General features: G+C 37.3%; 1 protein-coding gene across 2 annotated transcripts in view; it reads right to left on the bottom strand.

Moving 5' to 3' along the window:
- ARHGEF38 (Rho guanine nucleotide exchange factor 38) overlaps window positions 1-21951 on the bottom strand; it is a 128986-nt gene that overhangs the window by 18866 nt on the left and 88169 nt on the right. For both annotated transcript variants that reach the window (XM_049104806.1, XM_025465803.3), the window contains exons 6-9: window positions 11009-11208; window positions 8459-8592; window positions 3456-3560; window positions 1251-1373 (exon numbers count right to left, since the gene is read on the bottom strand). In XM_049104806.1, coding sequence (XP_048960763.1) covers window positions 1251-1373; window positions 3456-3560; window positions 8459-8592; window positions 11009-11208 — 562 coding nt within the window. The remainder of the gene's footprint in view (window positions 1-1250; window positions 1374-3455; window positions 3561-8458; window positions 8593-11008; window positions 11209-21951) is intronic.

Below are 21951 nucleotides of genomic sequence, written 5' to 3'. Positions count from 1 at the left end.
CTACTATGATATAATAATAATACCTTTGGAACACAAGATACTAAGTTAAAGTTAGTACTGATGAAGTTTTGGAATATAAGTGAGGTCCAGAGCCAACGACCAAGAAAGAATTCTTGAGACAACTTTGGTGCAAAATGATGGTTTTAGTAAAGCACAGGGACAGGACCCGTAGGCAGGAAGAGCTGCTGCCCCAGGCCTGTGAGGGGTGGCTGATTACATACCTGGGGTTGGGAGGGGTTTCAGGATAGCGTACTCTCTAAGGAATTTTGGAAGCAAGGTTTCCAGGACCTTGGGGGGTGGGGGGGGGAAGCTTTTGTTGGGAAAAGGTGGCTTATTACCATCTAATAAAACCTGAGTCATGAGACCCTTCAGATGTATAACAGTGGGCCAGGTGCTTGGGGGATGATTGCCAACATGTATCTCGGGGGGTTAGAGATAAAGGATATTTCTAAAGGAAGTTTTGTATGTCAGAGTAGACTTACAGGCTCCCGAGGGTCGGGCTAAGACTGCCTTTTGCCCTTAGCAAAGTATTAACACCGAGGCAGTTGAGACCGTAGAGGAGTGCCCCTTTGCCTGCTTCAAGGACTTGTCAAGGTGCTGTCCAGAGCTCGTGCTTTGTCCTCAGCTAGCCCTGTGTTCCCCCATCAGTACTACTCAAACTTTACCAGCCAGATATTTTCTTGGCTCAAGCATGTTTTTATGATTCCTGGGCTATGTTTGGTAATTCTGTATATTTTACAGAACTCATAGGAAACAAATATTTTACCACAGCATAGAAGACGTATGACTCATAGGTAAAAGCCTTTTCTCAATAAGAAGGCTTTACTTTCCAGTATATAGTGTGTTAATCAAAGTCACATCATCAGAGTGTAGCTTCGCTCCTCCTGTAAGGACTCCAGACTTTTCCAGAGACTGCTTTAGGAAAATCATAGCTTGCCAATTTAATAAATCCGTGATCTATCACATGCAGACTTAAGCTAAATGTTGATTTTAAAAGCTACATAGACACTAACTACTCTTAGAAACACAGTCTGGGACCCTCTTAAATTTTAATCATAGTAATTGAGATCTTCACTAATTCACTTTAAAATAGTCAATAATAAAAAAAAACCCTCCTGTTTAAATCTACTGATTTTGACATTCATATTTGCTTTAGTGCATGTTTTATTTCTAACTCCAGAAAAACAAATAAAAAATAGCTTTTCTTTTAACCCCACTTCCTAGTTTATCTGTGAATATAAATAACTTACAAAGTCACCACAGGGATTTGGGGCATTACTTAGGGCCTCTGAATGGCTCCTTTCCTCCTTATTTTTGTTGCATGAAATCTCCTGGAGCTCCATCATGCTCTGCAGTGCTAAGGGCATGGCATCCTGAAACCAAAAACAAAATCACAAAATAGGCAAAGTTCTGAAGTTCATTATAATTAAATGATCCCAAATGTACACTTCATCATCATAACCCTCCATTACCACTGAGAGATTAAAAAAGGAAGGAAAAAAATTTCATGAATCTTCTATACAATGAGGTTACTTGTAATAATTATTTTCTTACTTGCCCTCTGTCACTTTCTCCTACTACTCTGTATGACACCTTCTATTAAGTGGACTTCATCTTATTGACCATTCAGTTCTTACAAATCCTTTATTTTAGAAATCACTCCTCTTTGATTTGTGTCTTCAGTTTTCCTTAGTGAATGTAATGCTCTTTTTAAAAGAAGATGCTCATGTTTTTGTTGAATCAGTTAGTGGAAATAGAAGACTTTCCTGTAGATGTTCCCAAGATGCATTCACTTCGTGAAATATATATGAAGGATAGAGTTCCCACGGCTCTCTGGCTGTTATAACTAAGTTTTTGTTTTCTTTTCACAGAAAGCGGAGCTTTAAGAAGAGATTAGCAAACTTGATTGTAAAATCAGGCTTTGCATCAGTTAATAAATGAAAAAAGAATGTGGCTTGTTAACCAACCAACATAAAAATAAACCAACATAACACAGAATCAACATAACACAGAATCTTTTCTCCAAATCATGATACCTGTTAACCTAATCCTCTGTTGGTATGATATTTTACCTATGCATACAAACATCTGCTTCCAAAAATAGATATCCAAGGTAAAAACTGGAAAATGGGAAGGGGGTCATTTGTTAACTGAGTTACATGGAATTCTACTATGTCTTGCAATCATAACCATGATCAAGGTGTTGTTGAAGACACCACATCTTCTTTATGAGATCCATTCTTTCTCTACTGAATATAATTATACCACACTTCAAATTGGTTTGGTTAAGTCTATGATTCTTAACATTAGCAGAAAAAGCTCCTGGGTTACTGGGAATCTGTGGGGGTGTTTTTGTCCCACACTACTATGGTTGTGTAACATCTGCATATTGTAGTTCTCCAATTATTTTTTTAGAATTTATTTTCTCGGCAGCCCGGGTGGCTCAGCGGTTTAGCGTGGCCTTCAATTCAGGGCCTGATCCTGGAGAACTGGGATCGTCCTGCACCAGGCTCCCTGTATGGAGCCTGCTTCTCCTGCTTCTCCCTCTGCCTGTGTCTCTGCCTCTCTCTTTCTCTCTCTGTCTCTGTCTCTGTCTCTGTGTGTGTGTGTGTCTCTCATGAATAAATAAAATATTTTTTAAAAATTTAAAAAAAAGGAATTTATTATCCTTCACATTGATTTTCTTTTATGTAGACCTACCTATGTAAGGTTGAATTACATGTGAATTTCATTCAGAACTGTAAAGGGGGCGTTACGAAACACTGGTTATAAAATAAATAAGAGGTGCTCTATTCATCTAGACTAGTGAGATCGTACATCCTTTTTTAAGTTGGCTTCTCAAAGGCTTGCAGCTGAATTTGAGATCCACATGTGGGTTTTTGTGTTTTTTTTTATATGGCCTTTATGTTATGCTTTATGCTCTTTAGTCTTTCTCTAATTTTATGTGATGTCCTCCTTTGATTTTTTTTTTCTTTCAGTCCCACTTTTAAAATTGCAAATTTGTGATTTGGGTACAAGAGTTAGTATATGTTAGTATATGTTAATTATATAAATATAACTATATAACATATAGTTAGTGTATGTTAGTATAATCCAACAAATAAAGAAAATTTCTGCTGAATCAATTTTGCATTAATGAATTCAGCTCTGTTATAAGAAAAGCATTTTAATAGTCTAGCACCACATGGCAATCGTGTGAGTTAATGTCCCGCCACATGGTGACTTTGGTTGGGAGAAAGATGGAGCAGATAAGGAAGCAAAGAACAAAATCTAAATCTTTAAACTGGTTTCCCTCACCTGCAGTCTTCAGCTCCCAGATTTGATACAGTATAAATGAAATTTATCATATAAATTAGATCATATAAATGAATGAACATTCACATTTACTCTTCGTAATAACCATGGACATCAATACCTTCTTGTAGAAACGCTGGAAACAGTTGTGTCTTACCTACCTGTATGTGTTGAAGACAGAGTGAAATGTTCTTCACACAATGCCTCACCGTCTTTTCTAAGTATCTAAATAGCTTTTCTTCTCTATTAAAGGTATTGTCTTTCACCTAAAATGTAGATGAAATTATTTATTTTTATAACTCAAGCAGATCTGATGTTTTAAAAAAATATCACAGACTGTATTAGCCCAGCACATGACAAAAGAACTCCTTGTGTAGATGAAAACCTCTCATGTCATGCTGACTGCCTTAGCACAGTACTTGCTGTGTACCAGCACACAGCACAACTGCTGTTCAATTACTGTAGCAGAGCCACATAGTGCAGGTTAATCTGCTGTTCAGCTTTCACAGAGTTTCATCTATGTGATGGTAGATGGAGGAGGTAAAACTTTTCTCTACAGTTTTTAATGGCCTGCATTATATACGTACTCTTAAATTATGCTCAATTTGTGGGTATGTAAAATAATTAAAAAAATTAAAATTAAAATGAAAAGTTGACCTGTTGACTGAAACTTATTGTTGATATGACTCATCTCAGTTAATTTCACAGTGGTTATTTAGCAAATATACTTAGCTTCTTGGCTAAAGAAAGGCAGTAATTCTTACCCAGCTCAAATTTGAAAAACTGAATATAATCTTAGCAAAAATTCCTTCTGTGAGGAAAACTCAGCAGAGTTAAGATAGTGGTCACATGTGTTCAGTTATTTCTTGATATCTTATCTTGATTTCTTGATAATACCATAATTATTATTAATGGTGCAAAGTATTTCTTAACTATCAAAATTATGACAAAAGAAGGGCAGAACCAGCTTCATGCTGGCAAAATCTATGTGAACATGCAAATGATTTGTGGAATATGGTGGATATTCTTCAGTTTGTACTGGTTAGTAACCATAGCTGTTCTCAGTTCATAGGTTTGTTCATTTAAGATGGTTGACCTGAGGGGGTGGGGTGGGGAGAGGGAGATGGTTGACCTGAGGGGGTGGGGTGGGGGTGGGGGAGATGAGTGACCTGAGGGGGTTGGGGGGAGATGGTTGACCTCAGAATTGGATGTACAGAAAATGGTGATATTTTATTTTATTTTTAAACCCCATAATATTGTTTATCTAAGAAGCTTTTGATTAAATAGGTGCACAGTTCTTTATAATTCACACGAATTTCAAAACCCTCTGCCTTAGGGTGTCTATGTGCTAATCTAGTTTGATGTATAGAACAATATGCTGGGGCAGATTATTTTAAATGCAGTTTTCAAGGACCCATCACTAGCTGTTTTATTTTGTGCATTTTGGCAGGGATCCAGATGATTCTAAAGTAAGAGATCCAGGATCCCAGTATGAGAAATATTGTCCAGTTCTACATTCTTAGAGCCATGCCTTTCTTATGCTGTTTCCTTTTGCTGGAATATGCTGCTGTCCCTTCTTTTGCCTTACAAAATTCTGTTTAATTTTTTTTGAGGACTCAACTGTCATCCGTTCTGTGAATCCTCCCTTGAATTCCTATTCTTTTCACTACAGAGAATTAATTGCTCCCCAATGTCCTCTCACAACACTTGTTAATTATTTAAGTGATTTTCTCGACTGGTCAATTGCAGGCATTTGAGATTAAGTATTTTTTGTCTCAATAATAATAATAGCTAACATTTATTAAACACTAACTCTGTTCCAGACACTATGCTAAAACCTGCTTTCCATGCTCTCATTTCAATTCTTATAAAACTCTATGGCAGAGGTGCCACAATTAATCCCATTTTAGAGATAAACAGAATCTTGGGAGCTGTGGCAGACATAGCTTGATGTTCCTCCTGGACACATGGTTAGTTTAAGTTGGACACATGGCTGCCCTGCTAGAAGCTACCCTTTCCAGTCTCCCCTGCAGCTGGTTCTGCCTTCATAACTGGTTTGAATACATAGGATGTTAGCTAAGGGTTGTATTTCACTTCTGAACTTTGGCCTTACAGCATTATCCTTAGGGCAAGACTGAAGACACAGCAGTGACCCAACTTCAACCAAGCATATGAAGACAGTATGTTTGGGGAAACAGCACAGTACAAAATTGGGGACAACTGGGTTCCTGAACAATTTTGTGCAGCAGCACCTGTCTGAACTCACATCTTAGGACTATTGTAAGAGATAAATAAATGACTATCTGGCTTAACCTACTTTGTTTTGGAATCTCTTTGAAAGGAGCTTGGTCTTTACCGTAAATAATATAGGAAATTAATGAAATTTACTCACGTTAGTAGGTAACACCAGGATTCAAACCCGAGGAGTCTGAATTCAGAATTTCTTTGTATTTCCAATTTCTAACACAGTGTCTGGTACATAGAGTTCAATACATGTGTGATGAATTGAATAGAATCTTCCTCTCGGGTAATAGTTTTATACCCTAACTCCACCAAATATTTCACTTGAGCTGCTGACAAGTGCAAAATTGACTGATTTGAGATTTATCTCTTCTGCAGTTCAGCCTATGCAGCTGATTTTCTGATTAACAGTGAAATGCTTCATTGCTGACAGGACATCTTCTCAAAAGATTAAGGGGGAAAAATCTAATTAATATCCCTTCAGGCCACTTTACCTACAATTCACTTTTAGTTCACAATGGAAAATATCAGAAGCTGATGATAAATATGTTAAAGAATGTAACAGCTTTTACAAAAACCTGCCCAGAATTAAGACCTGCCTATTGTTCCTCAACAGAATTGTCTTAAGTCAGAAGCAAAGACCTAAAAAGCAGGGGAGAATTGTGTGCATGACATTTACACATGCCTATGGAGGCTATCGTCTCTTCTCAAATTGAATTTCCAATCCAATTTTATTATTGTTGTTTTTAGTTCAAATGTTTTGATTTTCCTTTCCCTGATCTATGACCGTACACCATAATGACCCAAACGTCTCACATTATAGTTTCACATTGAGAGAGGGGCCTGGAGTTTTTTTCCTGCATGCAATGGACCCAGTGAGCCCCTAGAAGAGCATAAAGAAGTACTGACAAGAATGATACATGCCACGGATTCTAAGAATGTCCGTATTGGATATGGAATGGTAAAATAGGTGCAGCCACAAGAGGAAACAGAAACAAGGCTTGGAAGAAGTTGATATACTGACAAGTCCTAAAGAGAAGGTTACTTTGTGCCATATAGGTCCATAGGGCAATCACTAGGTTTTGGTCAGGTAGCAGAAAGGAGCAAGGGGAAAGTCAAGGCCAGAGCCTTGATTGTGGTTTTGGTGGGAAACCCTATAAAAATAGCTAGGTCAGGATAAACAGTTTAGGATTGGCCAGTTTGGGAAATTCCCCTGGGCTCTGGGCTTTAGTGGTAGTCTCTATTTGCCTGGTACCTGGCCTTGGATGATTTAAGACAGAGGAACACTGGCTTGGTGTGTGAGAGATAGATTGGAAGGTGTTTGGGGCTGGATTAGTTGGTTCACATATGAAAGAAGTGATCCCAGCTGAGCCCTTTGCTATCTCTAAGAATGGACTGACTAGTCCTGGGACGAGCATCTGTCATGGCCAGCTTTTTCAAGTTGTCTAAACATCATAAAATACAGAAATTAAAAGACCTGATTAATACACCATACATAAATGATTTCACATCTACAACAGTAGTAAGAAATCTGTACATTAAAAGTTAGTAAGCAGTAATACACTGTAGTGATATGAAATGAGGATGACGATGATGATGATGACAGCCAATATATACTGAGTGTTTACCCACTGTGTTAGGTACTTTCTTCATATGCATCACCGCATTTCATTCTCACAAGCCCTCCACGGCTAGATCCTTATAATCTTGAGGACCACCTTGGCTTTAAGGTATGTGCCCCAAGGCAAATGGCAGAAGTGATATTCTAATTCAGATCTGAATGACTTCAAAAATTTTGCTCTTAATTTTTGCACTGTGCTAACTTCAGCAAATGTTCATGATGCCAAGATTGGAAAACACTCAGCAAGTTTGTTAGGCATTCAGAATAGGAAGAGGCCACTACCATCTTAGGGTCAGAAAACTGCAAAGACTTAATGGAAAAAGGAAAAAGACCATGGCAGCTAAAGAACGAAGGAAAGCCAACAAAACCAAGACTGAACTACCATATGGTTGCCTCTAGTTCACACTAAAAACCTTAGAGATGTTAACAAAAAGGGATGAAATCAGGCAAATGAGAAGAAGAAAAACATACTATATGGTAACAAAGGAACTGTCCTGCCTACTTTTTGTTAGAAGCCCACTTAATTTCCATATCCAGGCTATGAGCTTTCTGTCTTGTGATTCTCAATCGTGTTCCATTGGTCACTCACTTGAAGGTCATTTAGCTTCAGAACACCTGGAGTTTTGCAAAAATACCAGGCTTCTAGGTTGCACCCTTGAACTAGGAGGAACCCTGGAATCTTTTGGCAAGCTCCTCAGCTAATTGTTACACACATTAAAGTTTGAGAGCCTTTGCTAATTCATCCATTATTTATTTGGGGTTGAGATGAATGTGGTTCAAACCAGGCTAAACAGCTGACACAGAACAGTTGCCCAGTGACAATACGTGTGTGGGGGGGGGGGGGGGAGAGGAAGAGGATTAGGATAGGAAAAAAAATCAAAATAAGGGATGTACTTAACCACCCCTTTTTAAATAGGTGAAGTGAAGATCGAATGAACATTAATGGAACCCCAAAGGAAAGTGAGATTTTAAAAAGCAGAGATAAGATAGGGATGAAAGAAGGACATGGCCTTGGGTGAGATTATATGCTACTTGATAGTGAGTATCAGGACTTCGGGGCATCTCACGTTGAGCCCTGTCCTCATGTCCTTTTCTCTCCTTTGCTTCCTCAGTGGAAGCACTACAGCTAAAATAGTGTCAAAGCCAACCACACTCCATTTCCCCTAAAAGAGGTAGAAAGAAAAGATCAACATCTGGCCACTACCTTGATTCTCAGTGTTCTAGAAACAGCTCTGATAATAAGCAAAATATCAGCATTCATATGCCCCAGAAGAACGTATGTGGCCCAAGAAGAAAAGTTACCTGTGGTTCTCCTCTGGTCAGAATCTTTAGATGATTTGTCACTCTTTTTGATTTCTTGCTAATTGAATGAATATTTAGTTTAGACAATTTATCTTTAAGTGATTCATCCTCATCATTTTTCTTGTATTTTAGAACTGAAATGAAAGAATGCAATCACATATCTGAACATGTGCAACATGGGAAGTGTATGTTTCATCCAAAGAATTCAAGATCCATATTTAAGAGAGAAGTCCAAGTGATTTTTGACCCTCTGATGCAGATGCAATATGCTCTGGCCCTAATCCCCAGGCATAAGCTCAGCTGCCCAACCCACTGACTGGAAACTCCAGGTGTGCAGGGACTTGAGCTCCTCAAAGCTCAAGATCCATGTACTTATCACATTTAAAAAATACTTGGCACTGGAGAAAAACTTTCTCTCTTCTCAGATAATATATTGTCTTCAGTCTCTAGAATGAAGCCTCAAGACCTAGCTAAGGAAACTGCACCCAACATAAGGAGACCTTAGACTCTAGAGTAGCTGGCTCTGCACTAGCTGAGACATTTGGGGAAAGCTGAGTCACCTCTCTGAGCTTTATCTTTTTATCTTTAAGATCATTTTCACTTCTCCTGTTGTTCAAAATGTTAAATACTTCTACAATTCAGTTCCGGTAAGGGTGCTAGGCGATGGGCAATCTCACACACCGTTGGTGAGGATTAAACCAATACATTTTTTATGGAGAACAAATGAGCAGAACCTTCTAAACGTATAGTCTATGGCAGGAAATCTGTGCAGAGAAGCTGCTTTCCATATCAGGCATACAATGTTTTGTTCCCTACAGCACATTTTCCAATAGCACAATTCTAGAACAATCAAAAAGTTTATCCATAGAGGAACAGTGAACTAAATTATGACATACTCAGAAATGGAAAACTAGGGAACCACTGAAGGTCAATATTAACTAGAAGAATGTTCATGATATGTAATTAAGTTTAAAAGCAAACCCCAGCAAACTGTAGTGCCACATGTGTTCAGGAAAGATGGAAAGAAGGAGAAGAGAAGAAAGAAAATAGAAAAAAAAAAAAGACGTAGAAAGTCTGAAGACTTCTCATCTGCAGATTGAGATTCAGCACCTAACATTGTCCCTTAAAAATCTTTTGCCAATCTGATAGGATGAGAATGATGTGTCATTGTGATTTTAATTTGCATTTCTCTGATTATAAGTGAAGCTTAACATTTAGAAATGTATTGGTCTTTCTGAACTACTTCCTTCTATTACTAACCTTTTTTTTGTATTAGAATTTATTTTTTATTTTTTAAAGATTTTATTCATTTATTCATGAGCGACACAGAGAGAGAGGCAGAGACACAGGCAGAGGAAGAAGCAGGCTCCATGCAGGAGCTGAATGCAGGACTCGATCCCAGGACTCCAGAATCACGCTCTGAGCTGAAGGCGGACTCCCAACCGCTGAGCTACCCAGGCGTCCCTAGAATGTTTTTATTATTGATTAAATATCAGTAATGGTATATTCTATATAGTAATCCTTTGCCTATGGACTGTCTTTTAATTTGTTTATGGTGTCTCTTCCTCTACAACTTTTACTTTTTTTCTCTAGTCCCTTCTTTGTAATTTTAATTTATTAATATAAATACATACTATTTTTGAATATAAATTTAGAAAAGAAAAACAATGTAAATAAATGAAGTTGTTGGAGCAGTTAGCTCTAAAGTCCTACCATTGCTTTAATGTTGAATTGAGATTTAGTATTAGAAGTAAAAAGCCAATTAAGAACTTATGGACACAAATCACACTGACAAAGGACACACACAATCTATCCCAGTACATTACTACATCTGGGATGATAGGAACCCTATAATTGTGCCTCCTGTTTTGAAATTTACATTCCACTTCAGACATGAATTTTACATCTTGGCTAACAAATTCGTAACAATAATTTTTTAATTTGAGAAAGAAATATACTTGTTCCCTTCAATAGAGGGATTATTATATTATATTATTGCTACAAAATCTACATTCTTTATGTGCCAGAACCAGATGAGCTTGATGTATTAGCTGGGCCTGTTTGATCACTGATTTGGCTCTAGATTCTCACTACTCTAGCTTCCTGGCCATGCCGTGTCTCCTTCTTACCACACATATCACCAGTGACAGGAGAACAATGTGCTATGGTATCTTTAGCCCACAGTATATCACAAGGCATGAGGGGGTCAAAAGAATTCAAGTATAGGGCTGCTTGATTTTTAAAAATTTCATTTTCTTTTTCTTTTCTTTCTTTCTTTCTTTCTTCTTTCTTTCTTTCTTTCTTTCTTTCTTTCTTTCTTTCTTTCTTTCTTTCTTTCTTTCTTTCTTTCTTTCTTTCTTTTGTGCCTCATGATCTCCTGAACTCAGCTGGCCAGGCAGAGCTACACTCTGCTCCCAACCTCTAACTCTAGATATCAAGTGAACATGATCACTGAAAACTGCTGTAACTACTTAGATATTCTGATTCTCAGGAGCATAAGCAGAACACTTCAATCACAGTAAACACTCAATTCATCATGTCTCTTCTTACCTAAATCCTTCCGTCTTTTGAATTCATTGATGTTCACGTTAATGTCTTTCACTGCAATAAAGGCATCCCCCAGCGCCCCAAAGTCAGGGTGAGAGGGAGGGGTGGAGCCCTGGAGTTCACACAGCAAGAGCGGGTATTTCATTACACGCTGGATTGGTTTGATCATCAAAGAGCCCATGTCCAGTAGGTTTGGCTTGCCTCTACAATAGACATAACTAATATCAGTTTCACAGACATTTGTCTTACTAACTCCTTTTCATTTTTGTGATTTTTATGATTAATCTTGAAACTGTTTTTTTCCTTTATTTTTCCTCCATGTGGCTGCATACCATTTCTAAAAATGAAGCAAGAGCGATGGATGACAGAAAGAAGCCAGGCTGAAAGACCCTACTACCAAGCAAAAGCTTACAAGAACACGTGAGTGTATCTGTCCATTGAGAACTCAAAGCAGGATTTCTATCCATGTTCCACTTATATATTTTTTTAAATAACAAAATTCATAACAATAGTTGGAAACAATTTCAGAATGCATTTTTCCATGACAACCAAGAAAAATGCATTTTCCTGATGGCACTTTTGTGATTATTAGTGAGGAAAAGAAATTAATTATTTAAACAGATGACTTGCCAAGTATCGTTAAAAGAAAGCATTGTCTCCTCTCTTCTACCAAATTGAATAGTCGAATTCATAGTGTTTCAGAGGTTCTACCACGGTTTCCAAAAGAGATTTATAATAAATGCAATAGCTCCCTAAATTAATTATTAATACCACCACTGTTACTAATCATTGCTATCACATGATACTTTCCATGACTTTCCACGTAGAATTCTTCTTAACCAACAGATCTTCAAATGGCTACACAAAAGTGAATGCTCATGCCTGACTCTTCCTTTAGGAGCTTCTGAGGTGAGATTACAACCATTCCAACTAGCCAAGCAGTTCATAGAAAGTGAACTGGTCATGTCATTGTCCAATCCACTGTCATTCATTTTTTTAGTAAGAAGTTAGTAGTTTCTAAAAGATGGGTTTTTTTGTTTGTTTGTTTGTTTGTTTGTTTGTTTTTGCAAAAGGGCAAATAAAGAGACACTATAAATGAGCATGGATACAAATTGGGCTTTGAATCCCTTCTGGTGGACAGATATACACATTTATTTTCTTTTAGGTTTTTTGTTTGTTTGGATTTGGGTTTTTGGGTTTTGTTTTCATTTGGTTTTTTAGTAGATAAGAATATTGACAGTTTTCACATCCTAATAGTTTAATTTTTTTAATTCTTCAATTATTATTTCTAAATATCAATATAAATAGACAACATACCACATCATTGGAACAGTGAAATGGATCTAATAAATTTGGACAATATTAGAAAAGTTTATCATTAGAAAAGGTCTGCTAACACCTTAGAGATCATCTATTTGAACTCTTCATTTGATAAATGAGAAACTAAGAAACTTTAAATGATCATGTGCATGCACACACATGTGTACATACACATACACATCAGTCACTCTGTCCACATCTCCTCATTTTTATTTTTATCATAGCTCTTATTAACCCTCTGGAATCATTTTGTTTCCCTACTTACCAGTTTATGCGCAATTTCTCTGTCATCACTACATCTCTGGCACAACATATAGTATTTTCTCAATGAATATTTGGAGATTGAAGTGATAGATTTCAGATTTTCTGTAATGTGTTTTTATTTTACATTGAATTTTTTGCCAAAAAAAATTGCACAATGGTCCTGAATAATAGATTGAGGAGTTTTATCACATGCTGAGAAAAAGATGATACTATAATAGAAAAAGATGGAAGCAAACCAAAAGGCAATATTTTTTTTTAAGGAAAATCAAAGTAAGTATTAAAGGTCTGCAAGGGAGTAAAGAGTTGTTTTAATATGATTTATCTTGTACCTTCTTCCCATTTATACCAAATCTATTAAGGAAGGGAGGAAGGTATGTAAGGAGACAGGATGGCAAGGAGGGAATGAGGGAGATAGGGAGAGAGAGATATTTTGGTTTCCCAGAGGACTGGGTGAAGTGGATGGGAAAAACTGTAAATCTATTATGAATGCTAAAAAAAAAGTAACTAAAAATATATTTTCTAACTAATGGTGTATCAAAAGCAGAATATTCAAATATGAAATACGGCATTTTCTTATATATCTTAAGCAGAGATTCTTCAACAATACAATAGTTTAGACAGTTGAGTAGAAATTGTTCCCTTAAATAAGAACAGGTCTGGAATATGGAAGGCATTAACTTAATTAGAAGAAATCATATTATCTGTATGAATATAATCAGAATTTCTTCTGCATTTTCCCTTTGTCACCAAATATTAGTTTAATTAATCTTCTAAAAATAACTGAAATGCTATCAAAATATAATCAAACAACTCAAAGAAAATTCAATTTTAATAAGGTAGTTTATTAGTGTGGTCTATTGCTATATGCATATTTAAATTTTTTAACTACTAAAAACATCCCCAGATACATTAAAGGACAGTCTAGTATCTCTGAGCTGCCTTCTTTCTTCCTTATTAAGATCTTTCAAAAAACCAGCCTCAACCCTTTAGTTGTGTCCCTATCTTATCATTACTTTTTTTTCCATTCCGTTTTGACATCAAAGTTCTATTACCTCCCTTTTCTGTTTCAAACGATAATAATACCAATTATAAATGATTACTGTTTCTCTTAAAAGTATCAGAAATGCAAATATTTAGAAAGGCTTTCTTAAAAATGAGAAATCTCCCAGACACTTTTGTCTTCAGACATGTACTTTGGACAGCCCAAGTGATGAGCAATGATGTTCTGATATCTGCATCACACAGACAAGCAATATGGTAGAAAAGATAGAGGATGTCTTTTAAGATAATGACACTCCAGGCATTCACCCCATCTAATCCCTTTGGGTAAGATTAAGTTCTGATAACTGCAAGAGGCAAATGAGTTGTATGTGTGATATAACCCAGCTCAGCCACGCACCCATTATCACATGTATCCCCAGCAAAAAAGTAACAATTTCCCATATACACTAGGCTAAAAACTAAGGTAGTCATTAATTTGTAATTCTGTTTCATCTTCCTCTGTTTTATCATGAATACTTTGGCAAATATTTAGTACCATAAGTAGCTACACTAATCTTGTTGTGAATTATTAGGACTTTACAAAGTCAAGTAAACACAGCTGGCTTTGTTTTAGCAGCACCCAGTTTTGCTATAAAGAGCTTCGCATCAGAAACAAGAAAACAGTCACACAATGAAAGTAAAAATGACATTTAAACAATGTAAAAACTGTGGTGGAGGACGAAGAATCAGATATACAACATTGAGATACACCAATATATCTTAATTAGAGGGAGAAAACAGAGGAAGGAAAAATAATCATTTAACTATTGATCATATTACTTTGAATTTCCTCTGAATTTCCTCTGTTCTATGACCACAAGTATCCTAAATTTAATATTAATTTTACAGTAGCCACAAAACATGTACACTATTATTGAATTTATTTTCAATTCACTCTCCCTTTAAAACACCTTAAGTCAATTTTAGAAAAAACTGTATATCACTATACAAATAATAAACAAATAGGATTTGACACAAATAAAAAATTGTGAAAATAAATACAGAACCATTAAGAAATTTCAGAAGATGTAAAGAACATGAATGAATGGTAATTGATTTATTACCAGAGAGATTCAAATTGGAGAGAACCAGTAATATGGAGAGACAATAATTTAATCATTTCTCCAAAGATTCATTAATTAGACCCTGAGAAACTGTGGAAGTGGAGAGAGAGGGAGGTGGGAATTAGAATAAGAAGGACTAGTTGGGGGATCCCTGGGTGGCGCAGCGGTTTGGCGCCTGCCTTTGGCCCAGGGCGCGATCCTGGAGACCCGGGATCGAATCCCACGTCGGGCTCCCGGTGCATGGAGCCTGCTTCTCCCTCTGCCTGTGTCTCTGCCTCTCTCTCTCTCTGTGACTATCATAAATAAATAAAAATTTAAAAAAAAAAAATTAAAAAAAAAAAAAAAAAGAAGGACTAGTTGGAAACCTGCTGAAGAAACAGCCTAATTTTTAAAAAATATTTTATTTATTTATTCATGAGAGAGAGAGAGAAATTGGCAGAGACAAGGCAGAGGGAGAAGCAGGGTCCATGCAGGGAGCCTGAAGTGGGACTCAACCCCAGGTCTCCAGGATCAGGCTCTGGGCTGAAGGTGGCGCTAAACCGCTGAGCCACCCAAGCTCCCCCAAAACAGCCTAATTTTTAGAGTGCTGTACAAATAAGGGAGATCATTTGGAGAACTAAGAAAGAGCTCTTGGAAATTAAAAGGATAATAACAAATAAAATCTCACAGGTATTGAAGAAAATGTTCAGGGACTTTCCAGAAAGAAGATAAAAAATTCAAAGGGATAGAAAAGAGAACAAAAATGTGAAAAATTAGAAGATTGGTCTAAAAGATCCAATATTGAAATAAGTAGAGTCCCGGAAAGTGAGAACAGAGTATATATGGGGAGGAAATCATCAGTAAAATAATTCAAGAACAGAACAGGAGTTAGCATGTTGAAAGAACTTGCTGAGAACTCAGCACAATGGATGAAATGGATTCACACCTGGGAATTCCTAAAACTTCAGACTACTGGGGACAAATAGAAGACCCTACAATCCTTCAGAGAAATAGGTAAACAAATGGGTACAAACAAATGGTGAAGAATGAGAAAAAACTTTAAATGTCTTATGGCAATGCTGAAAACTAGAAAATTATGAAGAATTACCCTTAAGTTCTAAAATGAAGGATTTTTAATTCAGAATTCTTTTTTTTTAAAGACTTTATTTATTTATTCATGAGAGACACACAGAGAGAGAGAGAGGCAGAGACACAGGCAGAGGGAGTAGCAGGCTGCATGCAGGGAGCCTGATGTGGGACTCAATCCCAGAACTCTAGGATCATGCCCTGGGCTGAAGGCAGGCACTAAACCGCTGAGCCACCCAGGGATTCCCTAATTTAGAATTCTATACTTGATCAAACTATAAATCATGTGTGAGGGTAAAATAAATATTTTTGGATATAAAATTTCTTAAAATTTTACTTCCCATGTATTCTTGGTGAACACAGGAACCTATTGAAGGATGCACTAAAAACAGGAAAGAGGTAAAGAGCTTCTCCAGGATGACTGGATACAATGGAATATTACTCAGCCATTAGAAATGACAAATACCCACCATTTGCTTCGATGTGGATGGAACTGGAGGGTATTATGCTGAGTGAAATAAGTCAATTGGAGAAGGACAAAAATTATATGGTCTCATTTATTTGGGGAATATAAATAATAGTGAAAGGGAATAGAGGGGAAGGGAGAAGAAATGGGTAGGAAATATCAGAAAGGGAGACAGAACATGAAGACTCCTAACTCTGGGAAACGACTAGGGGTGGTGGAAGGGAAGGAGGGTGGGGGTGACTGGGTGGTGGGCACTGAGGAGGGCACTTGACGGGATGAGCACTGGGTGTTATTCTGTATGTTGGCAAATTGAACACCAATAAAAAATAAATTTATTATTAAAAAAAAAGAGAGATTCTCCAGGATGACAAGAGTTCCTCAAAGACAGCTGTGCCCAGTCACCTGGTCCAAACTCAACAGGTCAGATAGCTCTGAGAGAAGCTGTTTTAGGGAGATGAAATTGATAGCATCCATAATGCATCCATCTGTCTTAAGAGATAACTGGCTGTGAGTGTGGCATTAATGATTAAAACAAAGAAAACTAAGAAAATGAAAATAAATAAACAGTTAACTCCCAGAAAAACAAGTAATCAGTTTATTCCAAGGTTTAGCTCTGAAAAGAAATTTACTCAGATATACTCAAATATAATAAATCAAACATTGACTATTGTTCTAATCCAAATGACAATGTAATCACATGGGAAAAATGGAGAGATGGGAAGGGTGTGTGTGTAGTCGAGATGGCATAGGGAGAGAGAAATTCTTGTGTTCCATAGATGGAAGTCAAAACATAATACTTACAATGGGAAAAACCAAACGTTTTTAACATCATGAAGATTAAGTACCAAAATATTAAGTAAAATGCCTATGTTCTTTAGAAGCAGGTGAGAGAAGAGGGAATTGCTAATTTTCCTAAATCCTATAGAACTATTTGACTTTTTTTTCGTAAAGATTTTATTTATTTGAGAGAGAGAAAAGAGAGAGAGAGAACAAGCAGGGCAGGAAGCAGCAGACTCCCAGCTGAGCAGGGAGCCCAATGCGGGGCTCTAGTCCAAGATCTGAGATCATGACCCTGAGCCGAAGGCAAACACTTACAGACTAAGCCACCTAGGTGCCCAGCTATGTGGCTTTTTAAACGATACTACATATAGTTTTACAAAAACACAAAAGTTTTAAAGAAGGAAACATGCAAAAATATTCAAGAAAATTCTGAAGAGTATTGAGCGGAGATTATAGTTGACCCTTGAACAACATGGATTTGAATTGTGTATGTCCACTTATACAATGGATTTTTTAAATAAATACAGCACAATACTGAGTATATTTTCTCTTCCTTATGATTTTCTTTGTTTTTATCTTTTTTAAAAATGTATTTATTTATTTGAGAGAGCGAGCACGAGCTCTGGGAGGAGGAGCAGAGGGAGAAAGAGAATCCTCAAGCAAACTCCCTGCTGAATGCAGAACCAAATGAGGGGCTGGATCCCAAGACCCTGAAATCATGACCTGAGTCAAAATCAAGAGTCTACCGACTGAGCTACCCAGGTGCCCTCAACTTATGATTTTCTTTTTTTTTTTTTTTTTTTTTTTTTTTTTGGCTTTATTTTTTTTTATTTATTTATTTTTATTGGTGTTCAATTTACTAACATACAGAATAACACCCAGTGCCCGTCACCCATTCACTCCCACCCCCCGCCCTCCTCCCCTTCTACCACCCCTAGTTCATTTCCCAGAGTTAGCAGTCTTTACGTTCTGTCTCCCTTTCTGATATTTCCCACACATTTCTTCTCCCTTCCCTTATTTTCCCTTTCACTATTATTTATATTCCCCAAATGAATGAGAACATATAATGTTTGTCCTTCTCCGACTGACTTACTTCACTCAGCATAATACCCTCCAGTTCCATCCACGTTGAAGCAAATGGTGGGTATTTGTCATTTCTAATAGCTGAGTAATATTCCATTGTATACATAAACCACATCTTCTTTATCCATTCATCTTTCGTTGGACACCGAGGCTCCTTCCACAGTTTGGCTATAGTGGCCATTGCTGCTAGAAACATCGGGGTGCAGGTGTCCCGGCGTTTCATTGCATTTGTATCTTTGGGGTAAATCCCCAACAGTGCAATTGCTGGGTCGTAGGGCAGGTATATTTTTAACTGTTTGAGGAACCTCCACACAGTTTTCCAGAGTGGCTGCACCAGTTCACATTCCCACCAACAGTGTAAGAGGGTTCCCTTTTCTCCGCATCCTCTCCAACATTTGTTGTTTCCTGCCTTGTTAATTTTCCCCATTCTCACTGGTGTGAGGTGGTATCTCATTGTAGTTTTGATTTGTATTTCCCTGATGGCAAGTGATGCAGAGCATTTTCTCATATGCATGTTGGCCATGTCTATGTCTTCCTCTGTGAGATTTCTGTTCATGTCTTTTGCCCATTTCATGATTGGATTGTTTGTTTCTTTGGTGTTGAGTTTAAGAAGTTCTTTATAGATCTTGGAAACTAGCCCTTTATCTGATATGTCATTTGCAAATATCTTCTCCCATTCTGTAGGTTGTCTTTGAGTTTTGTTGACTGTATCCTTTGCTGTGCAAAAGCTTCTTATCTTGATGAAGTCCCAATAGTTCATTTTTGCTTTTGTTTCTTTTGCCTTTGTGGATGTATCTTGCAAGAAGTTACTATGGCCGAGTTCAAAAAGGGTGTTGCCTGTGTTCTTCTCTAGGATTTTGATGGAATCTTGTCTCACATTTAGATCTTTCACCCATTTTGAGTTTAGCTTTGTGTATGGTGAAAGAGAGTGGTCTAGTTTCATTCTTCTGCATGTGGATGTCCAATTTTCCCAGCACCATTTATTGAAGAGACTGTCTTTCTTCCAATGGATAGTCTTTCCTCCTTTATCGAATATTAGTTGCCCATAAAGTTCAGGGTCCACTTCTGGATTCTCTATTCTGTTCCACTGATCTATGTGTCTGTTTTTGTGCCAGTACCACACTGTCTTGATGACCACAGCTTTGTAGTACAACCTGAAATCTGGCATTGTGATGCCCCCAGATATGGTTTTCTTTTTTAAAATTCCCCTGGCTATTCGGGGTCTTTTCTGATTCCACACAAATCTTAAAATAATTTGTTCTAACTCTCTGAAGAAAGTCCATGGTATTTTGATAGGGATTGCATTAAACGTGTATATTGCCCTGGGTAACATTGACATTTTCACAATATTAATTCTGCCAATCCATGAGCATGGAATATTTTTCCATCTCTTTGTGTCTTCCTCAATTTCTTTCAGAAGTGTTCTATAGTTTTGAGGGTATAGATCCTTTACATCTTTGGTGAGGTTTATTCCTAGGTATCTTATGCTTTTGGGTGCAATTGTAAATGGGATTGACTCCTTAATTTCTCTTTCTTCAGTCTCATTGTTAGCGTATAGAAATGCCACTGACTTCTGGGCATTGATTTTGTATCCTGCCACGCTACCGAATTGCTGTATGAGTTCTAGCAATCTTGGGGTGGAGACTTTTGGGTTTTCTATGTAGAGTATCATGTCATCGGCGAAGAGGGAGAGTTTGACTTCTTCTTTGCCAATTTGAATGCCTTTAATGTCTTTTTGTTGTCTGATTGCTGAGGCTAGGACTTCCAGTACTATGTTGAATAGCAGTGGTGAGAGTGGACATCCCTGTCTTGTTCCTGATCTTAGGGGAAAGGCTCCCAGTGCTTCCCCATTGAGAATGATATTTGCTGTAGGCTTTTCATAGATGGCTTTTAAGATGTCGAGGAATGTTCCCTCTATCCCTACACTCTGAAGAGTTTTGATCAGGAATGGATGCTGTATTTTGTCAAATGCTTTCTCTGCATCCAATGAGAGGATCATATGGTTCTTGGTTTTTCTCTTGCTGATATGATGAATCACATTGATTGTTTTACGGGTGTTGAACCAGCCTTGTGTCCCAGGGATAAATCCTACTTGGTCATGGTGAATAATTTTCTTAATGTATTGTTGGATCCTATTGGCCAGTATCTTGTTGAGAATTTTTGCATTCATGTTCATCAGGGATATTGGTCTGTAATTCTCCTTTTTGGCGGGGTCTTTGTCTGGCTTTGGAATTAAGGTGATGCTGGCTTCATAGAACGAATTTGGAAGTACTCCATCTCTTTCTATCTTTCCAAACAGCTTTAGGAGAATAGGTATGATTTCTTCTTTAAACGTTTGATAAAATTCTCCTGGGAAGCCATCTGGCCCTGGACTCTTGTGTCTTGGGAGGTTTTTGATGACTGCTTCAATTTCCTCCCTGGTTATTGGCCTGTTCAGGTTTTCTATTTCTTCCTGTTCCAGTTTTGGTAGTTTGTGGCTTTCCAGGAATGCGTCCATTTCTTCTAGATTGCCTAATTTATTGGCGTATAGCTGCTCATAATATGTTTTTAAAATCGTTTGTATTTCCTTGGTGTTGGTAGTGATCTCTCCTTTCTCATTCATGATTTTATTAATTTGAGTCTTCTCTCTCTTCTTTTTAATAAGGCTGGCTAATGGTTTATCTATCTTATTAATTCTTTCAAAGAACCAACTCCTGGTTCTGTTGATCTGTTCCACAGTTCTTCTGGTCTCGATTTCGTTGAGTTCTGCTCGAATCTTTATTAACTCCCTTCTTCTCTTGGGTGTAGGATCTATTTGCTGTTTTTTCTCTAGCTCCTTTATGTGTAAGGTTAGCTTTTGTATTTGAGTTCTTTCCAGTTTTTGAATGGATGCTTGTATTGCAATGTATTTCCCCCTTAGGACTGCTTTTGCTGCATCCCAAAGATTTTGAACGGTTGTATCTTCATTCTCATTAGTTTCCATGAATCTTTTTAATTCTTCCTTAATTTCCTGGTTGACCCTTTTATCTTTTAGCAGGATGGTCCTTAACCTCCATGTGTTTGAGGTCCTTCCAAACTTCTTGTTGTGATTTAGTTCTAATTTCAAGGCATTATGGTCCGAGAATATGCAGGGGACAATCCCAATCTTTTGGTATCGGTTCAGACCCGATTTGTGACCCAATATGTGGTCTATTCTGGAGAAAGTTCCATGTGCGCTTGAGAAGAATGTGTATTCAGTTGAGTTTGGATGTAAAGTTCTGTAGATATCTGTGAAATCCATCTGGTCCAGTGTATCATTTAAAGCTCTCGTTTCTTTGGAGATGTTTTGCTTAGAAGACCTATCGAGTATAGAAAGAGCTAGATTGAAGTCACCAAGTATAAGTGTATTATTATCTAAGTATTTCTTCACTTTGGTTAATAATTGATTTATATATTTGGCAGCTCCCACATTCGGAGCATATATATTGAGGATTGTTAAGTCTTCTTGTTGAATAGATCCTTTAAGTATGATATAGTGTCCCTCTTCATCTCTCACTACAGTCTTTGGGGTAAATTTTAGTTTATCTGATATAAGGATGGCTACCCCTGCTTTCTTTTGAGGACCATTCGAATGGTAAATGGTTCTCCAACCTTTTATTTTCAGGCTGTAGGTGTCCTTCTGTCTAAAATGAGTCTCTTGTAGACAGCAAATAGATGGGTCCTGCTTTTTTATCCAGTCTGAAACCCTGCGCCTTTTGATGGGGTCATTAAGCCCGTTCACATTCAGAGTTACTATTGAGAGATATGAGTTTAGTGTCATCATGATATCTATTCAGTCTTTGTTTTTGTGGACTGTTCCACTGAACTTCTTCTTAAAGGGGAATTTTAAGAGGCCCCCTTAAAAT

Source organism: Canis lupus, chromosome 32 (assembly GCF_003254725.2).
Source record: "Canis lupus dingo isolate Sandy chromosome 32, ASM325472v2, whole genome shotgun sequence".
In the NCBI taxonomy this organism is placed as follows: domain Eukaryota; kingdom Metazoa; phylum Chordata; class Mammalia; order Carnivora; family Canidae; genus Canis; species Canis lupus.
Note: the sequence above shows the minus strand (reverse complement) of the source record. Positions and strands in the feature narration are given on the sequence as shown.